A 21777-nucleotide genomic window follows, 5' to 3' on the forward strand; every position below is an offset into this window, starting at 1 on the left:
TAGATAGATAGATAGACAAACAGATAGACAGACAGACAGACAGATAATTTTAGTAGCAATAATGATGGAATTAAGCCACAGGAGCTACATGTAAGAAAAAACAGGGAGTGTGTGGCAAAGATGGCAGACACATTTTGGTTTTAACAGAAATATACAATTCCAAACAATGACTGAAAAATGAGAAAACCTTAAACTTTAAAATACAAAGCCTTTATCAAACCTGTCTTGAATTCAAAACATTTAATTGCTAAGAATATAAAACTGCCTTCTGTGCTTTAGAATATGGGGTGCATAAGTTTACCAATGCATCTGATCCCATAGAATAGTGCCTTATAGAGATTTGGGAACCACAAATAGCCCAGCCCATTAGGAAAGCAAGAGTATTATGCTCAACAGAACTAAGTAACTCCATTCAGGCATCATGACCAACAGTTCAAATGTTTATGTCAAAGCTATACTTCTCCTTCTTAATGTATAATACTGTAACTTCAAAAGACCTTCAAAAAGAGTAGAGAGACCAAAGGTTCAAAAAGCTGGTAATGCCTTTTAAGAACACTGTCTGAACCAGTGATAATCTGACTGCATGCTGTCAATCTCCTTTTAGATGATCACTTGGGTGATTAGTAATTAAGACATTAACTGTGACTTCTCTATTTTTACTGTAAGTGAAAACCTTCTGTTCAACACTATCGCATTCAAAAAGTATGCATATTTAACTCTCAAAAGCAAAGCCCAATTCTGACAGAACAGTCAGACCACGTCTGCAGCTACCACAGACAGTGGGCTTCGGTTATATCCAGCACAAATTCAGCTTACTAAGGTGGTAGAGACAGAGTGGAAGTGTTGATGTCAGAATATGATTATACCCAAAATTAGTTATCCATTCCATTAAGCGCAATTAACTAAAAACAATAATTTCATTCGACTATTTAAACTTTCATTTTAAATATTTGGCTATGCTGACAAGAACACATCTTTTGTTGCAACACAGATCCTGAAACAACAGGTCTGATAGCCTGCATTAGGCATTAGGCTTAGCATAGGCTGACCCAAAACCTCCAAGTCCCAAGCTCCAAGTAACTTGAAATCAGAATGCAACAAGATACCACGAAGTTACAAGCAGATGGAAAAACAGCCACATGCAAGAACGTACTGTATACCAATCACAATTATGCTGGGAATTTACTGAATCAATGCTTAAAACAAGGACCTACTGACATATGTAGAATGGAATAAATTTAAACAAAAATGCAGCAAAACTTTAATAAAATGGATTTTGGTAGCTTACTAAGACAAAATACTCTAAATTTAAAGGACTTAAAAAACACAGTGTAAAGGAACTATTTAAAATATGAACTATATGAGCAAAACAAGTTATAAGGCAAGATATGAGAGGCTGTATTTTAGAAGCACATCCACCTATCAAGGTTATCTTTAGCTATCACCCTGCTTCACAAGCTTCAGTTTCCCCTGCAAGTTGTGTAAATAGCAGAGGTACTGGATATTTGTACTGCTTCCCTTTCAAACACTTTGCCTTGTTTGGCTTGGCAAAACAGTAACTGCTCTTAAAGGTGCTAGCACACAGTGTGAGCACTACTGCAATGCACAGCAGCAGACAGTAAGTTTAGCAGTATGATGTTTCTAACCAGGGCCCCAATAAAAAAGCCAAAACAAGGACTTCACCTGCCAGCAATTATATGACTAGAACAAATTCTTGCAGGAGGAATCTCCTCCCCATTACACTGCAGCACAGAACAGTAAGTAGGATGTGAACTTGTGAACATCCTACTCCCTTAAAGTTGTTTCCAGAGACTGCCAAGCTGAACCTTCTTTCCAGCTGAAAGAGAGCTGGCAAGAACACTTCAGGACTTCCTAATTACTGCTTTTCCCTAGATGTAAGCGAATCGCTGACTCCACTGCTGCTATTTTAGTTATAAACAGATAGCTCTCTGACACATTCCGTGGTTCACAGGCATGTGACTTAATCCATGTAGCTGCACTGCTCTCCAGAATAGGTTGTCAGTCTATGTACTTGGCTCCTTCCCTGCTCCAATAACAAGCTGCCTGCTAACCCCACTGCAGGATGAGAAAACCTAGCCACAACCAATTACCTCCTGTTTGCTAGAAGAAAACAGCTGCAGTCAGGAAGCTGAAACACAGCAGGGCATCAACGGCAGCACAATGTCACCAAAGCAAATACACTGAATCATGTGGCATCTTGAAAGTGGCCAATTACTCATCCCATAAAGTGCCTGACATCTCCATATTAGAGGAACAATTAACCTTTTGAATACTACTGTTGCAGGGAATATGACTGCTGCGCTACTTCAGTTGTAAAGACATTTATTAGTATTGCAATACTTGATCATACCACTATACTTCTGGACATGGTATCAGAAGATGCACAGTATTAGAAAAGCACGCTTTTTGACATGCTAATTAGAAGATTAGAAATGGTATCAATTGCTGCAATGAGAATTCTGACTCTATTACTGACAACACCTGGGTTTTCACCTGGTTCCCAAATCGTACCAAACTGTAGTAGGCTAAGTTCCATATAAGAATAATTCAATAAATAAAAACAACAGATGAAACAAGTATTTTATTATTAATTAAATTTCGAAATAAATTATACTGTTCAACTTGAGAGCAATTTTGTATTTTTACAAACTAGCCTTTTTGAAAACTCTAGATGTCCTTGAGCATTTTCAAATTGTTACACTGTTCTGTGAGGAACTCCCCAGACTTCCATAAATGTTAATGGAAAACTGGTTTCCAGGAAAGAAGGAATTAAATTTTGCTTTCCTGCCAGCAACCAAAAGCTTTACAGAAATCACTTCAGCCTCAAAGTTCAAAAAGTTTTCAGGAAAGTTAACATTATTTCAACGAAAATTAATTCTAACCTATAACATCACAAACTATATGCAGAAAACAATGCAAAACATCTTCTCCATTCTGTTCCACAATGCTCCTCTTTCCACTTTTCCTCACAGTCAAACTTTCACCTCCCTCTCGGAAACATCTATGCAATCTCTCTATGGACATATATGTGTGTCATCCAAAAATAAGACGATGAAGAAAGTTAATGATCCCTAGTGATTGACCTTTCCACTCAAAACTGTCTTTCCCTCTCCTTCTTCCAGCAAAAATTGCTTCCCACAAGATCCTAAGGAGCTTAAGTTTTACTGTGTATGTACCAAATACCAAAACAAATAATCTCTTATCCAATGAATGTGCAATTCATATTTTGCATATCAATATTTTTATTTAATTTCATTTCTATTTGCTTAAGGCATTCAACAGAAGTGGCTGTAAATATTTTTCTATATGAAGATCATTAGGTATTGTGGAGTCTACTGCAATGAACAGCTGCTGTAAAAATTAGGCCAAATGAGAAGCTGAGAAATTATATGTGGAAGAACTATTCTCACTGTCAAACCCACTAATATGCAAATATTTTAAAAAATCAATCAAAAATTTCAAGACTTATTAAAGAGCCTCTACATTCTTTTATTACAGATGTTCTCCACTGTTTTTTGTGCTGTTTGGGGTTTTTTAAAGTAACAAAAATACAGTAGGAAGGTCAGAAAGCACTGAATTGAGTTTAAAAGTATATCATCATTTGGAAATGCACATGCACAAACATAAAATCACTGACAGTACATTTAAAGCATCTAAATCAGAATTTTTAGTTACAGTCAACTAGTTGAATATATATAAATGTACATAATTGCAACTCTCTACAACAGTGACAGCTCTTCCCTGACAAGGCTGAGTATACATACATACTGTACTCTCTGGGCTCATTCAAAAAATAACACTTTCAAACCAAGCTGTGTGGTTAATATGAAAATTATGATGGTCAAAATAAAAGGTTTTTCATATATATCTGCATTTTCCTGTGAGTGGAATATTTACTCTGTACCTATTAAACCACAGACACATGAATACCTACCCTGCATTGTTACTGACTGCAGTTATTCCCTTTACTCCAGTCTTCAGTAAACCCCCAATGAGGTTTTCAGGAATCCCACACAATCCAAAACCTACACAAAATACAAGAAAACTGAATATGTAATACCTGTTTGAAAGAACACAGATTATTTAGAAGCCTGGGAATTAAAAATCTTTTCTGAGTAAAACAAGCTCCTTAGCTGACTAAATAAATCAACACTTCTGGAAAGATTTGCACCCTAGTACTATAATCTCCTGGTCAGACTTCTTCCCAGTTTGCATGAAAGCCCTTTAGCCATCAGGGGATCTGCTCACACACAAATGGCCTTTGGGGAAGGGCTCCAGGGCCTTGGCTCTCGTGACATCCGAACCCCTGTACTCATTATTTCTCCTTCTCTTTCTACCCACCCAACCTTCAGATCTCTGCTGCGCATCCCATACAGCTTAGCCTATAATTAGGTGATAAAAATCTGGGAATCTGAACACCCTTGGGAAGATGTGTAACTGGAAGCACAGTAACCCAAATCTCCACTCAGGCACAGGTGCCTCACACTCCCACTTGTTACGCAAGAACCCAGTATGCCCAAAGTGAAATACCATGTCACACTACAGGTACTACCATTTCACAAAATCGCAGAGTCAGGTTGGAAAAGACCTCTGAGATCATCAAGTCCAACCCATCATGGCCTCAGATCTTTTCTTCAAACAACAACCAACCAAACAAAAAAAAATTTTCCCACGAGGAATTTTGCCTCATTATACATCTCCAGTGAGGTTTCTCATGTTTTACAATGTTACATTCATTACCTCTTCAATATCAAAACAACCTTCAAAATACAGAAATCACTTTTCTTCACACAGATGGAACAGTATGAAATTGTGGGGGCATCTAGAATATTCAAAGGCTCAAGTCACAGTGAAAGTCAGTATGATACAACTTCTTGACTCTTCTGGAAATGCCATACATAACGATTAAGTGTAACACAGATAAGTATTATAAGTATATATATCTTCACTTCCTAACAGCAAAAGCAGATTACACAATTTGTTCAAGGTCGCAGAGACCAAGAGAAGAGGTAGATACAGGATATAGAGAATGTTACCATAAAAATAATCAAACCAAATCATGAAATAACTATGCTATCTTGAAAGAGCCCACGTTGATTTTCTGGATTCAAACTAGGACAAGTAGAGTCCAATATTTTTTTAGTGGGAAAGAAAAGTAATGATGTTTCTGAGGCTTTTTCCCTCCCCTAAGGCACAACCTGGATTTTCTCACTGAAAGAATATGCCCCTCACGGGCAGAGTAGGAAACCACTTGTTTAAAAAAACATGCAATTCCACGAATTCTCAAATTAGTTAATATTAAAAGAAACATGGTAAATGAATAAAAAGTATCTCATTAACAGAACGTGACTGCATCCTTAAGGAACTTAAATATTTACCACCAACAAGTATAGTTGCCCCATTGGGTATATCTTTTACAGCTTCAACAGGATCAGTATAAAATTTGGTGTTCCGATGAGAGCTGGTAGAAAAATAGCATCCACAAATCTGAAACAATAAAAGAAACAAGCGAATGAACAAAAAGCATTATACAGTAGCTTTATAATGAAAACCATGCCTCTGGTTACATGAAAGGGAAAATATGTGAAAAAACATATTGCTACTGTAAATACTTAACATGGGGACGTGGGGGAAAGAAGGCCACAGGTCTCCAAAACAAAAGAATTCCATCCTGAATTGCTGACAAATTGTGACTTACTGCAAACAGATTTACAAATGGAATTCCTCAGCACAAATTACAGCAATCCACAGACTTCTCAAACCTATATACTGCCATGTGGAGCTTCAAAGATATCCAGACACTAAACATAAACAGAAATTGCTGAAGCAGAGACGCACCATCACCACAAAATTTGAGTGGAAGCCAAGGAACAGTATGAAGAACAGCATTGTACTGGCAGTATAGTAGGCAGGGACACCCTTCAACAGAGTGAACTTTCCCCATCTTCCTGACGTAGTCTTAACGCTTCCTAACAGAGTCTAAGGCTCCCTTTGTGTTGTTGAAGAACAGCCCAGAATCAGGGAGACTCCAAAAAATGTGTGACATATGGAGGGCAAGAGGAAATCAATGTAAGTCCTACCCCCAAACAGACACTTCAAAATGCAAAGTCATTACAGACAAGTCATAATAACTCATCTATAATGTTCTTAGGTTACAGTCACCTTTTTTTCCCTTTAAGTATTTCCCACTAATATCATGCACTAATACTAACCAAGTACTTGTTTAGGCACCAGAAAAAAATTGTAATTTAAGTCACTACATTGATACAGTCTCAATAAATTGAGAAAATCTGGAAGCTAAAGTACTATCGACTAGTGTTTCCACTTCTTTATTTGACAGGAGAAGTGAAAATTTTTAGATTGTGAAAGAGGGACAAAAATTAATAAATAAACAAGGTAATCTACCAATGTTTTAAAGACAATAGCCAAATTCTTCCCTGCAGAGTTGCCTTAAGATACAGTTACAACTAGGACAACAATTTTTGGCTCAGTTTCAAGATTACACAAACTGTCCTCTTTCTAAAAGTAAAGCTGCAAGAATTTATACTAAATATTAAAAAGACTTTCTGAATGGAAGCTTACAGCCTTCCCAGTGGAAACATTGACATTCCTCTGCTTTGATGGGTTCAATCAAAAATCAGTATGTGGGTCATGAGAAATAGTGTCAGGTGAGAAAGACTACAAGAGCCTTCCACATGCCAAATCATACTACGACCACTTCTTCACTGATCCATGATATTTGAAAAGTCAGAGTCAGGTAAAATCCCTCAAGATTTGTCCAAAAGGAAACATTCTACCCATCTTTTAAAAGGGTAGAAAGCAGGACCCTGGAAACTACTGACCTGTCAGTCTCCCCTCTGTGTCTGGGAGGACCATGGAACACATCCTCCAGGAAGCTGTGCTGAGGCACATGGAGGACAGGGACAGACCACGTGGCTTCAGCACGTGGGACAGACCACGTGGCTTCAGCAGGGTCAAGTCCTGCCTGACTAACCCAGTGCCCTCCTATGATGGAGTGACTTCATAATGGATGGAGGAAGGGCTACGGTTTTATCTGCACTTCTGTAAAGCCTTTGACATGGTCCCCCACAACATCCTTCTAATTTGGAAAGAGACAGATTTGATTGCATGGACTGTTTGATGGACAAGGAATTGGTTGGATGGTCACATCCAGAGGGTAGTGGTCAATGGCTCAGAGTCCTGATGGATACTGGTGACGCACGGTATCCCTCAGGGGTCTGTACTGGGACCAAGACTGTTTAATATCAATGATGAACAGGGATTGAATGCACCCTCAGCAAATCTGCAAACTTGGTGACACCAAGCCAAGTGTTGCACTTGACACCTCAAGGGACAGGATGCCATCCAGAAGGACCTGTACAAGCTCACTGAACTGGCTCATGGGCATCTTATGAGGTTCCACAAGGCCAAGTACAGCGTGCCGCAAGTGGGTCGGGGCAATCCCAACAAGCATGAGTACAGATGGGGAGAAAAGCCCTGGTGAGAAGGACTTGGCGGTGCTGGTGGATGAGAGGCTGGACATGATCCAGCCATGTGCACTCACAGCCCAGAAAGCCAAATGTGTTCTGAGCTGCATCCAAAGCAGCGTGGCAAGTAGGTCAAGGGAGGGGATTCTATCCCTCTGCTGCACTCTGGTGAGACCCCACCTTGCACACTGCATCCAGCTCTAGGGTCTCCAGCACAGGAAAGAAGTGAACCTGTTGGAGCATGTTCAGAGCGGAACCACGATTAGAGGGCTGGAGCACTTCTCCTCTGTGAGCACAGGTTGAAAGAGTTGCAGTTATGCAGTTTGGAGAAGAGAAGGCTCCAGAGCGCCTTCAATACTTGAAGAAGGCTTACAAGAAAGATGGGGACAAACCTGTTAGTGGGGCCTGCAGCAATAGAACAAGGCATAATGGTTTTAAACCAGAGGACGGTATATTCAGACCAGATGTAAGGAAGAAATTTTTTTACTATGAGAGTGATGAGACATTGGAACAAATTGCCCAGAGAAGCTGTGGATGCCCCATCCCTGGAAACATCCAAGGTTAGACTGGACAGGACCCTGAACAACCTGATCTAGTTGAAGATGTCCTGGCTGATTGCAGGAGGCTTGGACTAGAGGACTTAAGTGTCCTTCCAACCCAAACTATCCTATAATTTACGATTCTCTTAGAAACATTTTTTCATAATGACAATAGGCTGAAAAAAGCATCTCTCCTGGTCCCATTTGGTGTGCAATTGATAAAAGAAGTATTAAGTGCTGGCAGCCTTGCGAGCTGCAGTACAACTGGGCTGCAAGCAGGCTCGACGGCCAGGGCTGAAAGGAGGCCAGAGCTCTGCTGTGTCCTTGTACCTACTCATAGGAAAATATTTTAAAGAGGCCACGTGGCACCTTTTCTTTAATCTTCCCGTCTGCATGCTACAGTGGTGAACAGAGCAGCATGTATTACACAAGCATGCATTCACAGGTTGTACATCTCTTATAAGAGTATCTGCCCTTCTATACTAAATATGTTCCTTTCAGTCTCTTTCCCACCCCCTTGCTGTTTGAAAGGTGGGCTTTCAGGGAGCTGAGGTGACAAGGGATCACCCATGCTGTCCTGCACACTGGAGCAGCAAGCCAGATCTCAGGATCTGGCAGCACTTCTGGCAGCCCAGTTTTAAGAAAGTAACACAGGGATGGATGAGTTCTTGGAATAACCAATTGAACTGAAGTAAATTTTATGGAAAAGCAAAAGTGTGACTTAGCAAAATAAAACCTGGAAGCGCTATGTGCTAAGATTTATCATCAGGAGAAGTAAACATGGGCATGAGAAGGTGATCTGTTTCACCTAAGTAAAATAAGAAAAGTCACAAAGAGACTTCTTTTCTTTCTTTCTGAAGAAAAAAAGAAAATAACTTGGCTATGTGGGCTGGAAACCATTAGAGCCATGAGGTTTGGCAGGAAGGCAGTAGGAGATGGCGGGGCTGCCAGCGAGGTGCACACACCTGCTGCCACCCCCGGGGACGGTGAGGGCAACGTGGAAACACACAGTAACACGCTGTAACTGTGCTGCCTTCTGAAATGCTGGGGAAATAAATTTTAAAAGTACGTAAAAAAAAAAAATTAAAAAAAAAACCAAACCAAACCAAACCAAACCAACCAACCAACCAAACAAACAAACAAAAAACAAACCAAAAAAAACCCCCAAAAAACCCTGCAAGCCAAACCTCCGTGACACTCTCCCAAGGTCACCGCATCGCCACCCACAGTCGGGGCCGGCCCTGCCGCGGGGCCGCGCTCTGCGCTCCCTCTTCCCGCCCGCCGCCCACGCAGCTCCCTCGGCACAGACCCTTCACGAACAAAGCCCGTCGCGGCCCCGAGGGGCGGGAAGAGCCTCCCCCGCGGCTGCGGGGCGGCCGCCCCCGCCCCGGGCTCCAGCCACCCCCGTGGGACACGGTAGTCCCGGCATGGGCGGCTGCGGGCGGGTTCCCCGCCGAGGTCAGCGGCGGGCAGGGGCAGGCGGAGGGGTCTGAAGGGTCTGAGGGGTCTGAGGCGCCTCCTCCGCCGCCCCCCGCCCTTACCTCGGCCCTGCGCGCGGCCGGCAGGAGGATGCGGCGGCCCAGGGGCTGCAGCAGGAATTTGAACGCCGCCATCTTCGCGCTGCGCGGCTGTCGGGGAGCGGAGCGAGGGGCGGTGGCCGGGCCGGGGCGGCGGGTGCGGGTGCTCGGCGAAGGGCGAAGAGGGCGAGGGGAGCGGCGGCGGCGGGACGGCGGATCCCGCGGGCGGGGGAGTGCGAGGGGCTCGGCCCTGACGCGCACTGACGTCGGTGCGGCCGAGGCGGGGCCGGCGGCTGAGGGGGCCCGGGGATGGCGGCTGCTGGAGCCCCCCGGCCCGGCTCCGTCCGGCAGCCGGGAGAGCTGTCCAGCCTCCCGCCGCTGCCGAGCCCAGGGTGCCCGTCGCTGGCGCTCTCCCACGGGGAGGAGCAGCCCCTACTCCGGTAGCTGCCACTGACACCGCCGGCCCATCAGACAGCGGTTTTGTTCATAAAAACCATCAGAGCCCACACGGGTGGGAAAGCAATCAGTGTTACATCACTGTTACAATCACTTCAATAAACAACAGGTTTTCCTGTTTTCCTTTCCTTTTTCCTGTTTTCCTCTCCACGCTTTCCACAAATGGACAGCTCAGATGCACCACCGCAGCTGTCTCCCTGGAAGTTAAGGTGGCTTAAATTTCTGCCCTATCACTTTCTGGCTGAGGACTAACACCACAAGAATAAAGGAAAGGACAGAGGCTTTGAATGTTTTACGTTTCCAGTGCACAGCCCTCGGGGTGAGCCAGGCTCCAGTAAGCACATGGTTTCCACAGGGCACTTGGATGCTATGTTTGGGTGGGAAAATATTACTAGAATAGATGTCTGCTCGTTTAAGCAGCAGCCACGTGAGGTGAACTCCTGGCCCTTCTGCTGCTTCTAGGAGGAAAATTCAAAGCATGACTCTGCCATTATTTATGCTCTCTAAAAATACCCCACATAACCAGTGCATGCCCCAACAATGCCCAATAGAACAGAAGGATTCACAGGAAAATGCGAGAAGCTGTTCAGATGCAGGAAATTAAGTTCTCATGCGCATGACAAGTCACCCTTCTGGCAGGTCATGCTGCTCCTCGTCTTGTTTCCAGGCTGTTTCCATTGCAGCTGCCAGCCTCTCTGTACTTTGCCATTGCAGTAATCAACATGCAGCAGGATAACTTACAAGGAAACCAAGGTTTAAGAATGTGCTACACACCCCGTCCATTTTATCCAGAGCATTGGTCCAGCCTTGCAGGTGCTGGTTCATGGCCTGTGGCATGCCACTCTCCTATCCATTTTAAAAGGTGGGACCTGTAGTTATATTTCACATAACAGACAAACCTTGCAGATGCCAATGAAGTGTGGTGGTGATGCCTTGACTGTTGTGAAGGTTTTCAGTTGGTTAGTTTTTTCTAGTTATTCATCATATTTAGCTAGTCAGTTAAGTCTGGGCCAGTTCCAGGTGTCAAAAGCTACAAATTATAGAGGCTTAATGAATTAAAAACAAAATAACAGCACACCTTGTATTCTTCCAGGGCTAAGCATTAGCAGAAAAGTTTCGCAGGGCTGGATTTCTGAACCTTGGTTCCTCCTAAATTTCATATACACATGTAAATTCCTTAAGTCATGTTTCCTTTCATGACAAAATTTCCCTAAGCATAGAAAAACTTGTCTAAACTAAGTTTATTTTCTTCAGTTCAATAAAGTAAGTTTATTCTTTTCAGTTAAATAAATTATCTTCCTTTAAACCAATACTGTGCATTCTCAAACTTATCAAAGTGTTCAGTGTTGAGTACTTGTTACATACCCAGCTAGCATTTTATTTTGCATGGAATTTGCACTATTTGGGATTCCAACAGCATTCCTCCTTGCAGACTGAAGGAAAGGGGCTAACTGTATATGTGCATGAGTATGAATACCTACTTGGAACATCTATTACGCAGAGCTGGTTATTCTACTTACATAAATTACAGTTTCTAAACTAACTTTTCCTTATCATCTGCTACAGATTATGTAAGACTAAAATTATTTTTTTAAAAAACTGAAAAGTCCACATATTTTGGACTGCAAGCATCTTATTTTGGCTTAGAAAAGCTCCAAGCATGACTGAAAGAGTAGATAAAATAATTTATTTTGGAGTTTATAAAGGACAGTAGATCATCTAATTTATCTTTTTTTTTTAAGATGTCTTAAAGCTCCTCACACAACAAGAACTACAACTAAGTGGCCAATGTGAAACAAGTCTCTAAAGTGATCAAGAATGTTTTTAATATTTTGTTCAGTGAAGTAAATCACATAAGAGCAGTAAATGTGAGTCAAAACACTTTCTGAATTTAACAGCATTTACAAATGAGGAGAGTTTTGAGCCCTTGGTGCCCAAAACAAGTCAGCAGGTAGGCATTCTACAGCTACCACAGGTTAATCATTATATACACACTGTATAACACCAGTTTACTTATACTGCCATCAAGCACAAGATGTCAAAGTCAGAACTCCAATACAGTGAAACAGTATTTCCCCAAGAAGCCATCAAAGAGTTAGCAGAGAGTTTGCAAGTTTCATTTACCTGCACAGGAGGAACAACTCGAAATCTGAGGTGAAAAACTTCGTTTCTAGACATTTTTTTTTAATTTGCATATACTTGATCCAGATTTTAGCTAATGAAAATTTAGTAATTTACCTTTCTTTCAGATCCATTGGAACTTGGCAAGAAAATTCAGTTAGTGAGGCATGAAAACTGCATATAGAGCCACAGTGAGAAGGAGAAGGGAAAGCTCATTTAACTATGCAGCAACTAGAACACACAGAGAACACCTAAACTTACCTTCAACATGTTAGTAAGTCCCAGTTCTGAAACAAGAGGTTGGTGTTTAGTACTTTTGATTATTACTCAAAATATTAAAGTATTTTTATATTAGTCATTTAAAAACACTTGCAACTCATCTTTCATAAAGTGCAATAAACCTGATTCCTTTAATATGAGATGGAAAGTCAAAGAAAATTGAAAAATTATTTCATAGCATTCTCATATTCCTATGAGAACAGAGTGATACTGACCTAAAGGCATTACATAATTATAAATATGATGAGAACATGACAATAATTACAAGCCCCTGTGCAATACATTCGACAATTTTAAGATCAACTCATAGCACTTACAGGATGTATAATTAACTAAGAGAAGAGGGCTGCCACCTGTGTGACCAATGCTTACATGACTGAGCAAACCATGTGAACTTAAATACTCATTAATAAGAATTCAGTGAAAGGAAGGTCTTTACAAAGAAAAATGAATATTTGCAAGTCTAATGAAAATTACACGTGTTAAAAATCAGCAGAGATTTGGCAAATGAAAGTTCAAACATAACTAAATATAAATACCAAAGAAAAATAAATTGGAAAACAAACAAAAAACAATTAGAAACCCCAAGCCCTAAAAAGCTATTGTCTAGATGCAAATGTAAAGCAAATGAAAGAACCACACAGCCAAGGTTTTTGAAAGAAACATGTGGAGTTGTTGAGGAATCTCTTTGCCAATTTTTCGTTCATAGTCCTAAGCTGAAGATAAAGAAGAACACAAAACTATAAAACGATCAGGAAGCTACATAATAAGGAAGAATCAACAATCCTTTGGCAAGAACTACTTCTTTATCCCTGAAGGACCTCTTGAGCAAATAACAGTAAGTCATGAAATATTTTTGTTACAATTAATATCCTAATAGAATACAGGAGGTCATCTAATTAAGAAAATAATAATAAAAAACCCCCACTACTTGGATGAGGAGGTCCATGCTGTGAAAAACGATCTTCGGCAATTTTAGGTAGAATTTTAGGTACAGCTGTCTCATATTTTAGGTAGAATGTCCTGCTCTCATATAAAGGATACAGAAACTTCTATATCTTGTCAGACTATTATTTCATTATTATGAGCTAAGATAAACAACTATGCAGAACTTCTTAAAAGCCACCGAACATTATATACTTGGGCAAAATTTGAGAATTAATGTTACCACAGCTAATTAACCTTGACAGCACTGAGAAATAGCCCCTGAAATATCAGCATTTAAATCCACGGTTAAGTAGTTACTTCACTTTGGTTGTCTTAAAAAAATGACAAAACTTCAAGCTTTCTGACCAGTGCAAACACTGCAACCTCATTCAAAACCACAGTACTTACAAGATCTAATTATTCAGCACTTAAAATTAAGGTGTCATTTTAATTTAAATAGAACCACAAAGTCTGTTACTCAGTATGATCCTTGGCACTTCCATTCATGTTCATATATTGCTCATTTGGTAACTGCCATAACATTGTCTAAACAAGCTAAGGTGACAGTCAGTATGTCTACTAGTTCTGGAGAAAGGATAAGTGACTTATCATTCTTTTACAGCAGGAGTGAGGAAAAACCAAAATGCCTATTCAGCAGATACTTGCAGACATCAGCTGCATAAGTTCCATATGTTTGTGTATTGATAATTGTGGAGGATGGCTTAAATTCCTATTCAGAAAACCCTACTAATTTCTCATTCCTTACTTTTGCCACAATTTTTATTCTGCAAGAATGCAACAGAACAGGAAAGTCTTTCCCCCCACACCCTCTGAACAAGCTGAAAGAATGGGTTTATTTTATGCTACACACCAATAGCGCTGTAAGAGTAAACACAGCAAAAGTGGCTACAGAAACAATAAACTGTAAACAGGAATCCTGAGCAGCTGTCACACTGCAAGTCAGTTCATGTTTGGTAGCACTACTGTAACAGGCTTTTCCGGATTCTGCAGTGCAATGTTACATTAATAAGCTCCACAGGGTTCTTTCAAACAAACCTCAACAGCAATAGAAGGTACCTAGGTACCAACAGAACCTAGGTGGACTTTGTAAAAATATGAGTGAAGAAATTTTATTCCTTGTGTTTGATACACAGTGTATTAAAAAAAAAAACAAACAACTAACAGAGCCCTAAGATGATTATGCAAACCTTGTTTTGCAGTGGTTGTACAGAGTAAACAGATCTCATGCACACCTCACTCCGCACCTCGCTGGTTCTGCACAGCAAGACTACAGGCCCAAGCATATAAATTGCCTGGCAGCAAGTTTTGCCTGTAACTCTGGTTTTCCTCCTTTTAAACGTGGACTTTGCCATCTGTTCTGTGGGTGTGGAGCTTAATTGGAAAGGACTGCTTCTTGTCTACAAGAGTCTAGCACACAAACTCATGCATGCAATCTAAGCCCTTGTAATTACTTTATTATTTCCTAACAAGGGAGGCAATGCCCTGCATGCACTGACAAAATCAAGTCCCAATCCATTCTCCAACTGTTCTGGGTGCCAATTGTTTTGCCTAATTCTTCTAGTACATCCAACTGCAGGAGGAACAGCTGTCAGAACGGCTTCCCCCTTACAGTGGGCAGCTCATCAACGGCTTGGTTAATATTCTCAACGGTCCAAAACTTACACATGTAAAAGCAGATAGGCCTTTACTGTGACATTTCATTTCTCACTCACAATCACATGAACAGAATTTGTAGGGAAGGTAACAACTTTCACACAGGATATATGGCAAAATCTGAAACTTTTAAAAATTTCTTTTAGAAAGTGATTTAAAATGAATGCCTACCATTCACTCTTCCATCTTTTTAAAAGGCCTTCAGAATCCATTGTCTTAGAGCATCCTATTTTTCCTCCGCTCTTCCCTGGTTTTGGTAAAGTTGGATTTTAAACCTGGTTCTACAGATACACACTCACAAGGAGCTCGGAAGCCTGCAACAGAGATAAGCCTAAGCAGCAGATTCCCTCCATTTACAAGCACACTGTTGCTTGTCACAGAGCTCTTAGGCCTCTTGCTGACAATCTCACCAGTTCAAAACATCTTGCCAAAGATCCTGATGGTTTCTTTCAGGAGTCAGTTTGAAGCCATACCCCAGCTGTTCACTGAAGAATTCTATATTCCAGTTTTTGGGGTTTGCAGAGTTTTAGTAAACACAATCATTTCATATTGACATCACTTCCATGAAATGTCATGGTTAAAAGCTGGACTATACTGAGCGTATTGGTGACACCCTGTGGTATTCTGCTGAACTCTCAAACAAAAATGGCTTCGAGGTCTTTAATATTTGTCTTCTCAGCACCAATGCCTGTCCTCACTTAAGACTCACAGGCTCCAATGAGTTGCTACTTCTGTAGCACTTGTGGCATGGAGAACATTAGGTACCAATGGTAACCAGAAAAACTTGGTTGAAACTAATTACTACGGGAATGGCAAAAAGGGTCTCAGATTACCACATAATTTTAAAATGTGTAATTCACGTGACTAGAACATTTATCCAAGTGATAAACATGATGCTTTTTGCTTGTAGTGCATTTACATTGCAAAGAATTCAAGCAAGCACTTCCAGAATTTCACTCAGCTAGCAAGTTATCTGCAAGAGGAATCAGAAAATTTGTCAGCAATCTTGGATTTTCCATTTACCTCACAGTGTAAAACCTTATCATAATTTGCCACTTCAACAGCTGTGCATCAAAACAGAAGAATTACCTGTGATAACTTAGGTCTTCAAAATCAGTATGTTTATATTTATTTTCTTATGACTTTGAAAGATGGGTGTTTAGTTGAACATAGACTCAAGAGGGTACTCTTGGCACTCACACTCCCAGGTAGCAGATTTCCAGCAAGCCAGCCAGAACACCACAGACATTTCACATTCTACTCCACACTTAACGTTCAACAAACATGGATTTCTTGCTCCAGCAAGAGCAGTGCATGGATTTGCATGGTTGAACATTCAACTGTAGTACTAGAAAAGGGGTGGGGAGGCTTTTAACAGCGATGAGCTTCCCAGTCAAGTTCATCTGAAAGATACAAACGTAGGAGCAGCTAAAGACATCATCGGCCACCTGGATGATAGAAGAAGAAAAAAATATGAAAGCAAAAATATTGTGGTCCTGAGCGAGCCAGAGCTAAGTGTGTGTGTGAAAAGAATCGCAAGGTAAAGCTGGAAAGCCACTTGGATCATGATTGTTCTTTGTGGGTGAAGACAGCCACAGAAGTGTCCGTGTAGAATGTGTGCAGATAACACCTGGCCTGGCTTGATAGCTCAGATCCTTATTCTGTATATAAACGGAGTAATAAAGTTACAAGAGAGTTCTGCCCGGACAAAGTCTGTCTCCCGTAGAGTCTTTCACCCCAAAGGGTGCTGAGTGAGGGATTTTCACTGCATACAATCACATAAGCACGACTTAAAACGCCTTTTCATAAAGAGAGGGAAGAAGGGGCAAGACAGCAGAGCAGATATTTAAATTAGTATTCTTCTGAAACTGTTTACCAGACTAAGGCACGACACCTGTCTTCTGTACACCTTAGTTGTTACACTGCTTCTTATCCATTCCATGATCCTTTCAGGAATGTTAGTCTGTTGGGGTTTTTTGTTTGGTTTTGGTTTTGTTGTTTTATTTTTTTTTCCTATAAAGAGAAACCCTAGAAGAAATGGAAAAACTTTAATGCTGACTGCTACATAGATTAATACAATACACAAATTAGTAGATTTAATTTTGCTATGATCCAAGGGAATTAACTGTATAAAACCTCTTAGAGGGGCAAAAAAGCTTGAGTAAAAGCCAAATAAAGGTTCTCTCACAGAATGCTACATATTACAGTTTCAGAAGGAAGCTACAGTCTCATCTTACAGCCATTCAGATCAGCTTGGTGATTCAACTGCAGACTAGGTCTGGGGGAAAAAAGGGCAGCATTCAGTCAGATAAGCGAGCAGACCTCATACACCAACCCATCACATGACTCTAGAATTAATACAATTAAAGATGGGAACATGCAGTTAAGGACATGAGTCTGTTGACCAAAGGACATTACTTCTGCACTTGCTAGAAGCCGACTGTGAAACAATACCCTCAGTTATACGCACAGGTATCTGTAACAGTTGGAGATTGAGATGGAGATTGCTGTAAGCAAGTTCTCCCAGACCAGAACAACACTGACAGGAGCCTACAAATAACATGTGGTAGGCACACATTCTTCTGGAAGAAGGTGTCCACAGTACACACCATTCTTTGTTCATTAACCATATAATAGAAAAACACAGATTTCCTTGCCTGTTGCAAGTAAACTGTTTCATTCCCTTACAGAATACTGTACACTTTACAATTTCTTTTTAAAAAGAAGCTAGTTCAGCTTTCCCTCAAACAGCAAGAAGTTCCTATTTGTCAGCCTCTAATGCTCCCCTCTTCTAGGCCGGTCTCTGTAGAAGAGAGCGATTCCAACATCAAAGTTCAGTGCATGCCACTCTAACAACCAGAAATCAAACTGCCAAATCACTTTTTATGTTCAGAAGCTTCTCAAATCAGGTACTGTCCCAATAGCAGGCTATAAGAAAGCAGCTGGTTTATGTTTTGTCAGGGCACCACCTGAACTATATACAAAGTAGAAAGCAGGTAGAGCAAAGTCATGTAAGGCTAGGCAAACAAAAATGCGACACACCCGCAATTTCACTAACTGTTGGCACTAACATGCTTCTGCAGAATAAATCTATTTCACATCTATTGACACAATGATAAAATTCCATTACAGATCACCCTTATTCCCTGATTTCACATTTGGCATTGACAGTGTAACAAATGCTCTGAACTAGATAAATTTCAGGCTAAACACACAGCTTCATTTTAAGAGGACTGACTGAATTTGATACTGTATTGTATAATTTCATGAGCAATGATTATATGAACAATACCATGACATTATTCAACATGACACTGGATTCTGGAAATTATTTCATAGTCCTTCATCCCACAAATAGGAAGGAAATCTTTGGTAACTATCTGCCCTTTCTTAGCATTATTCTGAATAAATTCCAGTTTTACACCCCTTCCCTGGTAATTGCAAAGCCACACAGTGAAAGCAAGACAGAACTTACATTTCCTTTCTTGCATTTGAGGAACTGAAAGGTGATACCAAAGTATTGAGGGTTTCTGAATTTGAGGATTTTGAAAGGTGATACCATAGTATTCTTACAGATATTATTAGATACAATAAACTAATGAAGCTCACATACAATAAATAAAGACCTCTGTTTCATATTTTCTGTGCATAAATACAAATATTTATTTTGCTTATTTTCAAGAGCAGGAATATTTACTTCAAATAATATAGTGATGAAACATATGTGGAGGACCAAATATTCTGTAACACATTTTAATAAATTCAGTAGTTTTATAAACAACACTTCTCATACTCCTCAGCTAACACAGTTTATGGTGCAAGTCTGACAGCTAAGACTGAGTGCAACAATCCAGTTGTTGCTGAGGTAGCTCTGACCAGGAGAGCCACAGAAGGCACATTGCTTCAGTTCACCTCTTTGCTCACTAAAACTCATCAAAATGAAACAAGATGGATCTGAAATAAACTTCAAACTTACTTTGAGCAACTCAAATCCACAGGAGGCAAATATGAATAAATGTTCATTAATACATATAAGTAAGTAAAAAGAGCAGGTACTTTTCATTAACTTTTGTGAAATGGCTCTTTAGTTACTAGAGATGCACCATAACAGTCTCATTCCTAAGACAGCTAAATCAGCATAATGTCCACCATCCTGAATTCACACTAAGAACCAATAAAATGGAATTTATCGATTTAGGCAGTTATGCTTTTATTCACTGTCAAAGTTTGCAATTTTCATAAATAAAAAAAAAAAACAAAGAAGGTAAGTCAGTCTCATTTCTTTGCTAACAAAAATACACCATTACTGCCTAATATTTTAGAAATATATTCCTGATTTAAGTATTTTACCAGAGATTGAATACATTTGTGAAACCTATTGTATAGATGAATATGCCTATCTCATAATTTCTAAGTCAACTCACATCTGTCTCAGTTATAATTGCTGTATAGAATTCAGAGACTGCAGTCCAACACTTAAATTACCTATTATAATTTATGAGGACCACTCATTATTAAGGGCATACATTTCACAGAATCACAGAAACACAGAATATGCTGAGTTGGAAGGGACCCACAAGGATCATGGAGTCCAACTTTTAGCCCTCTACAGGACCATCCCCAAGAGTCAAAATATGTGCCTTGAAATTATAGTAATTCAGCGTTGTTCTAAGATGCTGTACCAAATACAGTATTATCATTTCTCCCAGGTTCTACAGGACTTGAAGCGTGCTATACTTGATTCACTTTCTATAAACTCAAACTAGCCAAATACTTCTGTGTTAATATCCATGATGTCTCCTCTGTTCATTTCAAATACAAAATGTGACCACAAACTCTAAAACTGTTAGGAATCTGCCAGATAAGGGATAACGTCTGACATCATTTGAGTCCTGTTTGAATAGGTCTGATGTAGTTTTCCATCTCTCTAATTCCATTCAATTTTTCCATTACTAACTACTTCCACCTTCACACATACCCTTTTCTTCCTCTTTTTTTTCTTTTTTTAAACATTAAGAGTCAGTTCACAACCAAAGAAAGCAGTAAGTAATCAAGTGATCATCATCAGGCTTAGTAACCTCTGCTCAGAGGGCTAATTTGCTGAAAGTAAAACCTCTTTCTTTCAGCTTTCTTCCTAGAGAACAAAACATCCACAATCAGAAGGCTGAGGGGGGATCCCACAGCAGTCTACACCTTCCCCACGGGATGTGGAGGAGGCAGCCGAGGGAAAGCTGCTGATCTCCTCTCGCTGGTGACCAGTGACAGCACCTGAGGAAATGGAAAGAAGCTGCATCAGGGGAAGTTCACGTTGGGCTTTAAGGATTTGGACTTCCTGATCCTTACAGGTCCCCTCCAAACTGCAATATTCTGTGATTCTATGAACATGAACCTACTCGAACCCACTAAAATTCCTGTCTTTCTCGAAGAATTTGTATGAGTTCATTATCACCTATTTTAAGTGCCCTAGTTCAAGAAAATTTGCACAACCTGCAAAACTTAGAAGTTCTTGAAGCTGCTAATAATGATAAAAATGTATCAGTCATTGCTGCGCAAATCTGCTTTTTTTAGATGACTCTGTATTTTTAATTACAGCTAAAAACATTTCCCTAGTTTAAAGAATATTAAATATACAAAGGAACGACACTCTTGTGTTTTAAGTTCTGTTTAATTTTCAATACAAAAAGAAGTTGTCCTTGAACTACTAAAGTAGGACAATTATGTGTATCCAAGACATTACTTGTTCTAGTATGTTCAAAGTTTTCAGGTATTCAGAGACATCAGACTAGCCCAGTTTCACAGTTACATATATTAGAGCACTTAGTAAGTGTTGACAGAATATATATAGGACAAAAATAATTCCAAATGTTTAATTACAACCAGCCTGTTCTCTAGCAGCATACACATTTACACACACATCTCAAGGACAGGAAGAGTTTAGGGTTTGGAAGGAAAGAAGCATCAGAACCTACTGTAGCCATCTACAGAATCTAATTTACACTCACACCATATATACCTTTGCATATATAGAGAGAGATTTATATACAAATCCCAAAAAAGAAAACAGTTGTGGCAATGCCTCTGAAGGACAAAATCACAGCTTTCTCTCTTCCATCAACCACAACTGTTGGCACCACACTTTTCCTGTTTTCTTCCACCAGTTTAGGAACAGAGCCTGTCTCTAAACAGTCAACACCCTACACCTTCCCTCATTAGTAACAGCAGCCTTAAAACCAGGTAGTTGTAGGCACTGACAGATCACAAATCCCACATGGATCCCTTCACCTGAGATCATTTTACCCTACTTTAACTGTTCCCTAGAATACAGAGTGAAACATTTTTTGCTTCAACATAATTTATGTTGTGTCACTCAGAAAGAATGTTTCTTCTTAAACAGCAGAAATTTTCAGAAAAATATTGGGATGCAACTTTGTGTGAAGCTCTAAAAATCTGAACGTTAAGATTTCCAAGCCCTGAAAAGAACAGTGAGAGGCAGTAAAGCCCTAACTGGGCCACTGGCTTTCAAATATCTGGCAGGAAGTTTATTTGAACAGATTCTTAGTGAAAACAAAAGGCAAACTGAAATCACCATTCCCTCAATCAGACACCTTATCTTTCACCACTCTTGACACCAAAGCACTTTGGAAGGTGTGGGAAAAGACTAGCATGGCAGCTCCATATATTATAAAATTTAGCTTGCAGGTGGCAAAGGGAATACAGCTTTGAGGAAAGAAAGGAAGGACACAGGCTGCCCAGAGG

The 21777-nt window shown here is 40.1% G+C and overlaps 1 protein-coding gene and 1 long non-coding RNA gene across 3 annotated transcripts in view; one reads left to right on the forward strand and one right to left on the reverse strand.

Annotated features, from left to right (window-relative positions):
• OXCT1 (3-oxoacid CoA-transferase 1) overlaps nt 1–9717 on the reverse strand; it is an 88654-nt gene extending 78937 nt beyond the window's left edge. The window contains exons 1-3 of the mRNA XM_017823650.1: nt 9589–9717; nt 5400–5508; nt 3956–4046 (exon numbers count right to left, since the gene is read on the reverse strand). Of these exons, the coding sequence (XP_017679139.1) occupies nt 3956–4046; nt 5400–5508; nt 9589–9660 (272 nt within the window). The 5' untranslated portion in view covers nt 9661–9717. The remainder of the gene's footprint in view (nt 1–3955; nt 4047–5399; nt 5509–9588) is intronic.
• Nucleotides 9718–11597: 1880 nt separating this feature from the next.
• LOC108501594 lies at nt 11598–16893 on the forward strand. Of its 2 annotated transcripts, XR_001876227.1 has the most exons (4): nt 11598–12174; nt 12270–12415; nt 13130–13258; nt 15932–16893. It is a non-coding gene; the product is annotated as an uncharacterized LOC108501594 (long non-coding RNA). The 2 variants fall into 2 exon arrangements; XR_001876226.1 differs by having other exon boundaries at nt 11598–12415.
• Nucleotides 16894–21777: the final 4884 nt, after the last annotated feature.

This window comes from Lepidothrix coronata, unplaced genomic scaffold (assembly GCF_001604755.1).
Source record: "Lepidothrix coronata isolate B3197 unplaced genomic scaffold, Lepidothrix_coronata-1.0 Scaffold104, whole genome shotgun sequence".
NCBI classification, from domain to species: domain Eukaryota; kingdom Metazoa; phylum Chordata; class Aves; order Passeriformes; family Pipridae; genus Lepidothrix; species Lepidothrix coronata.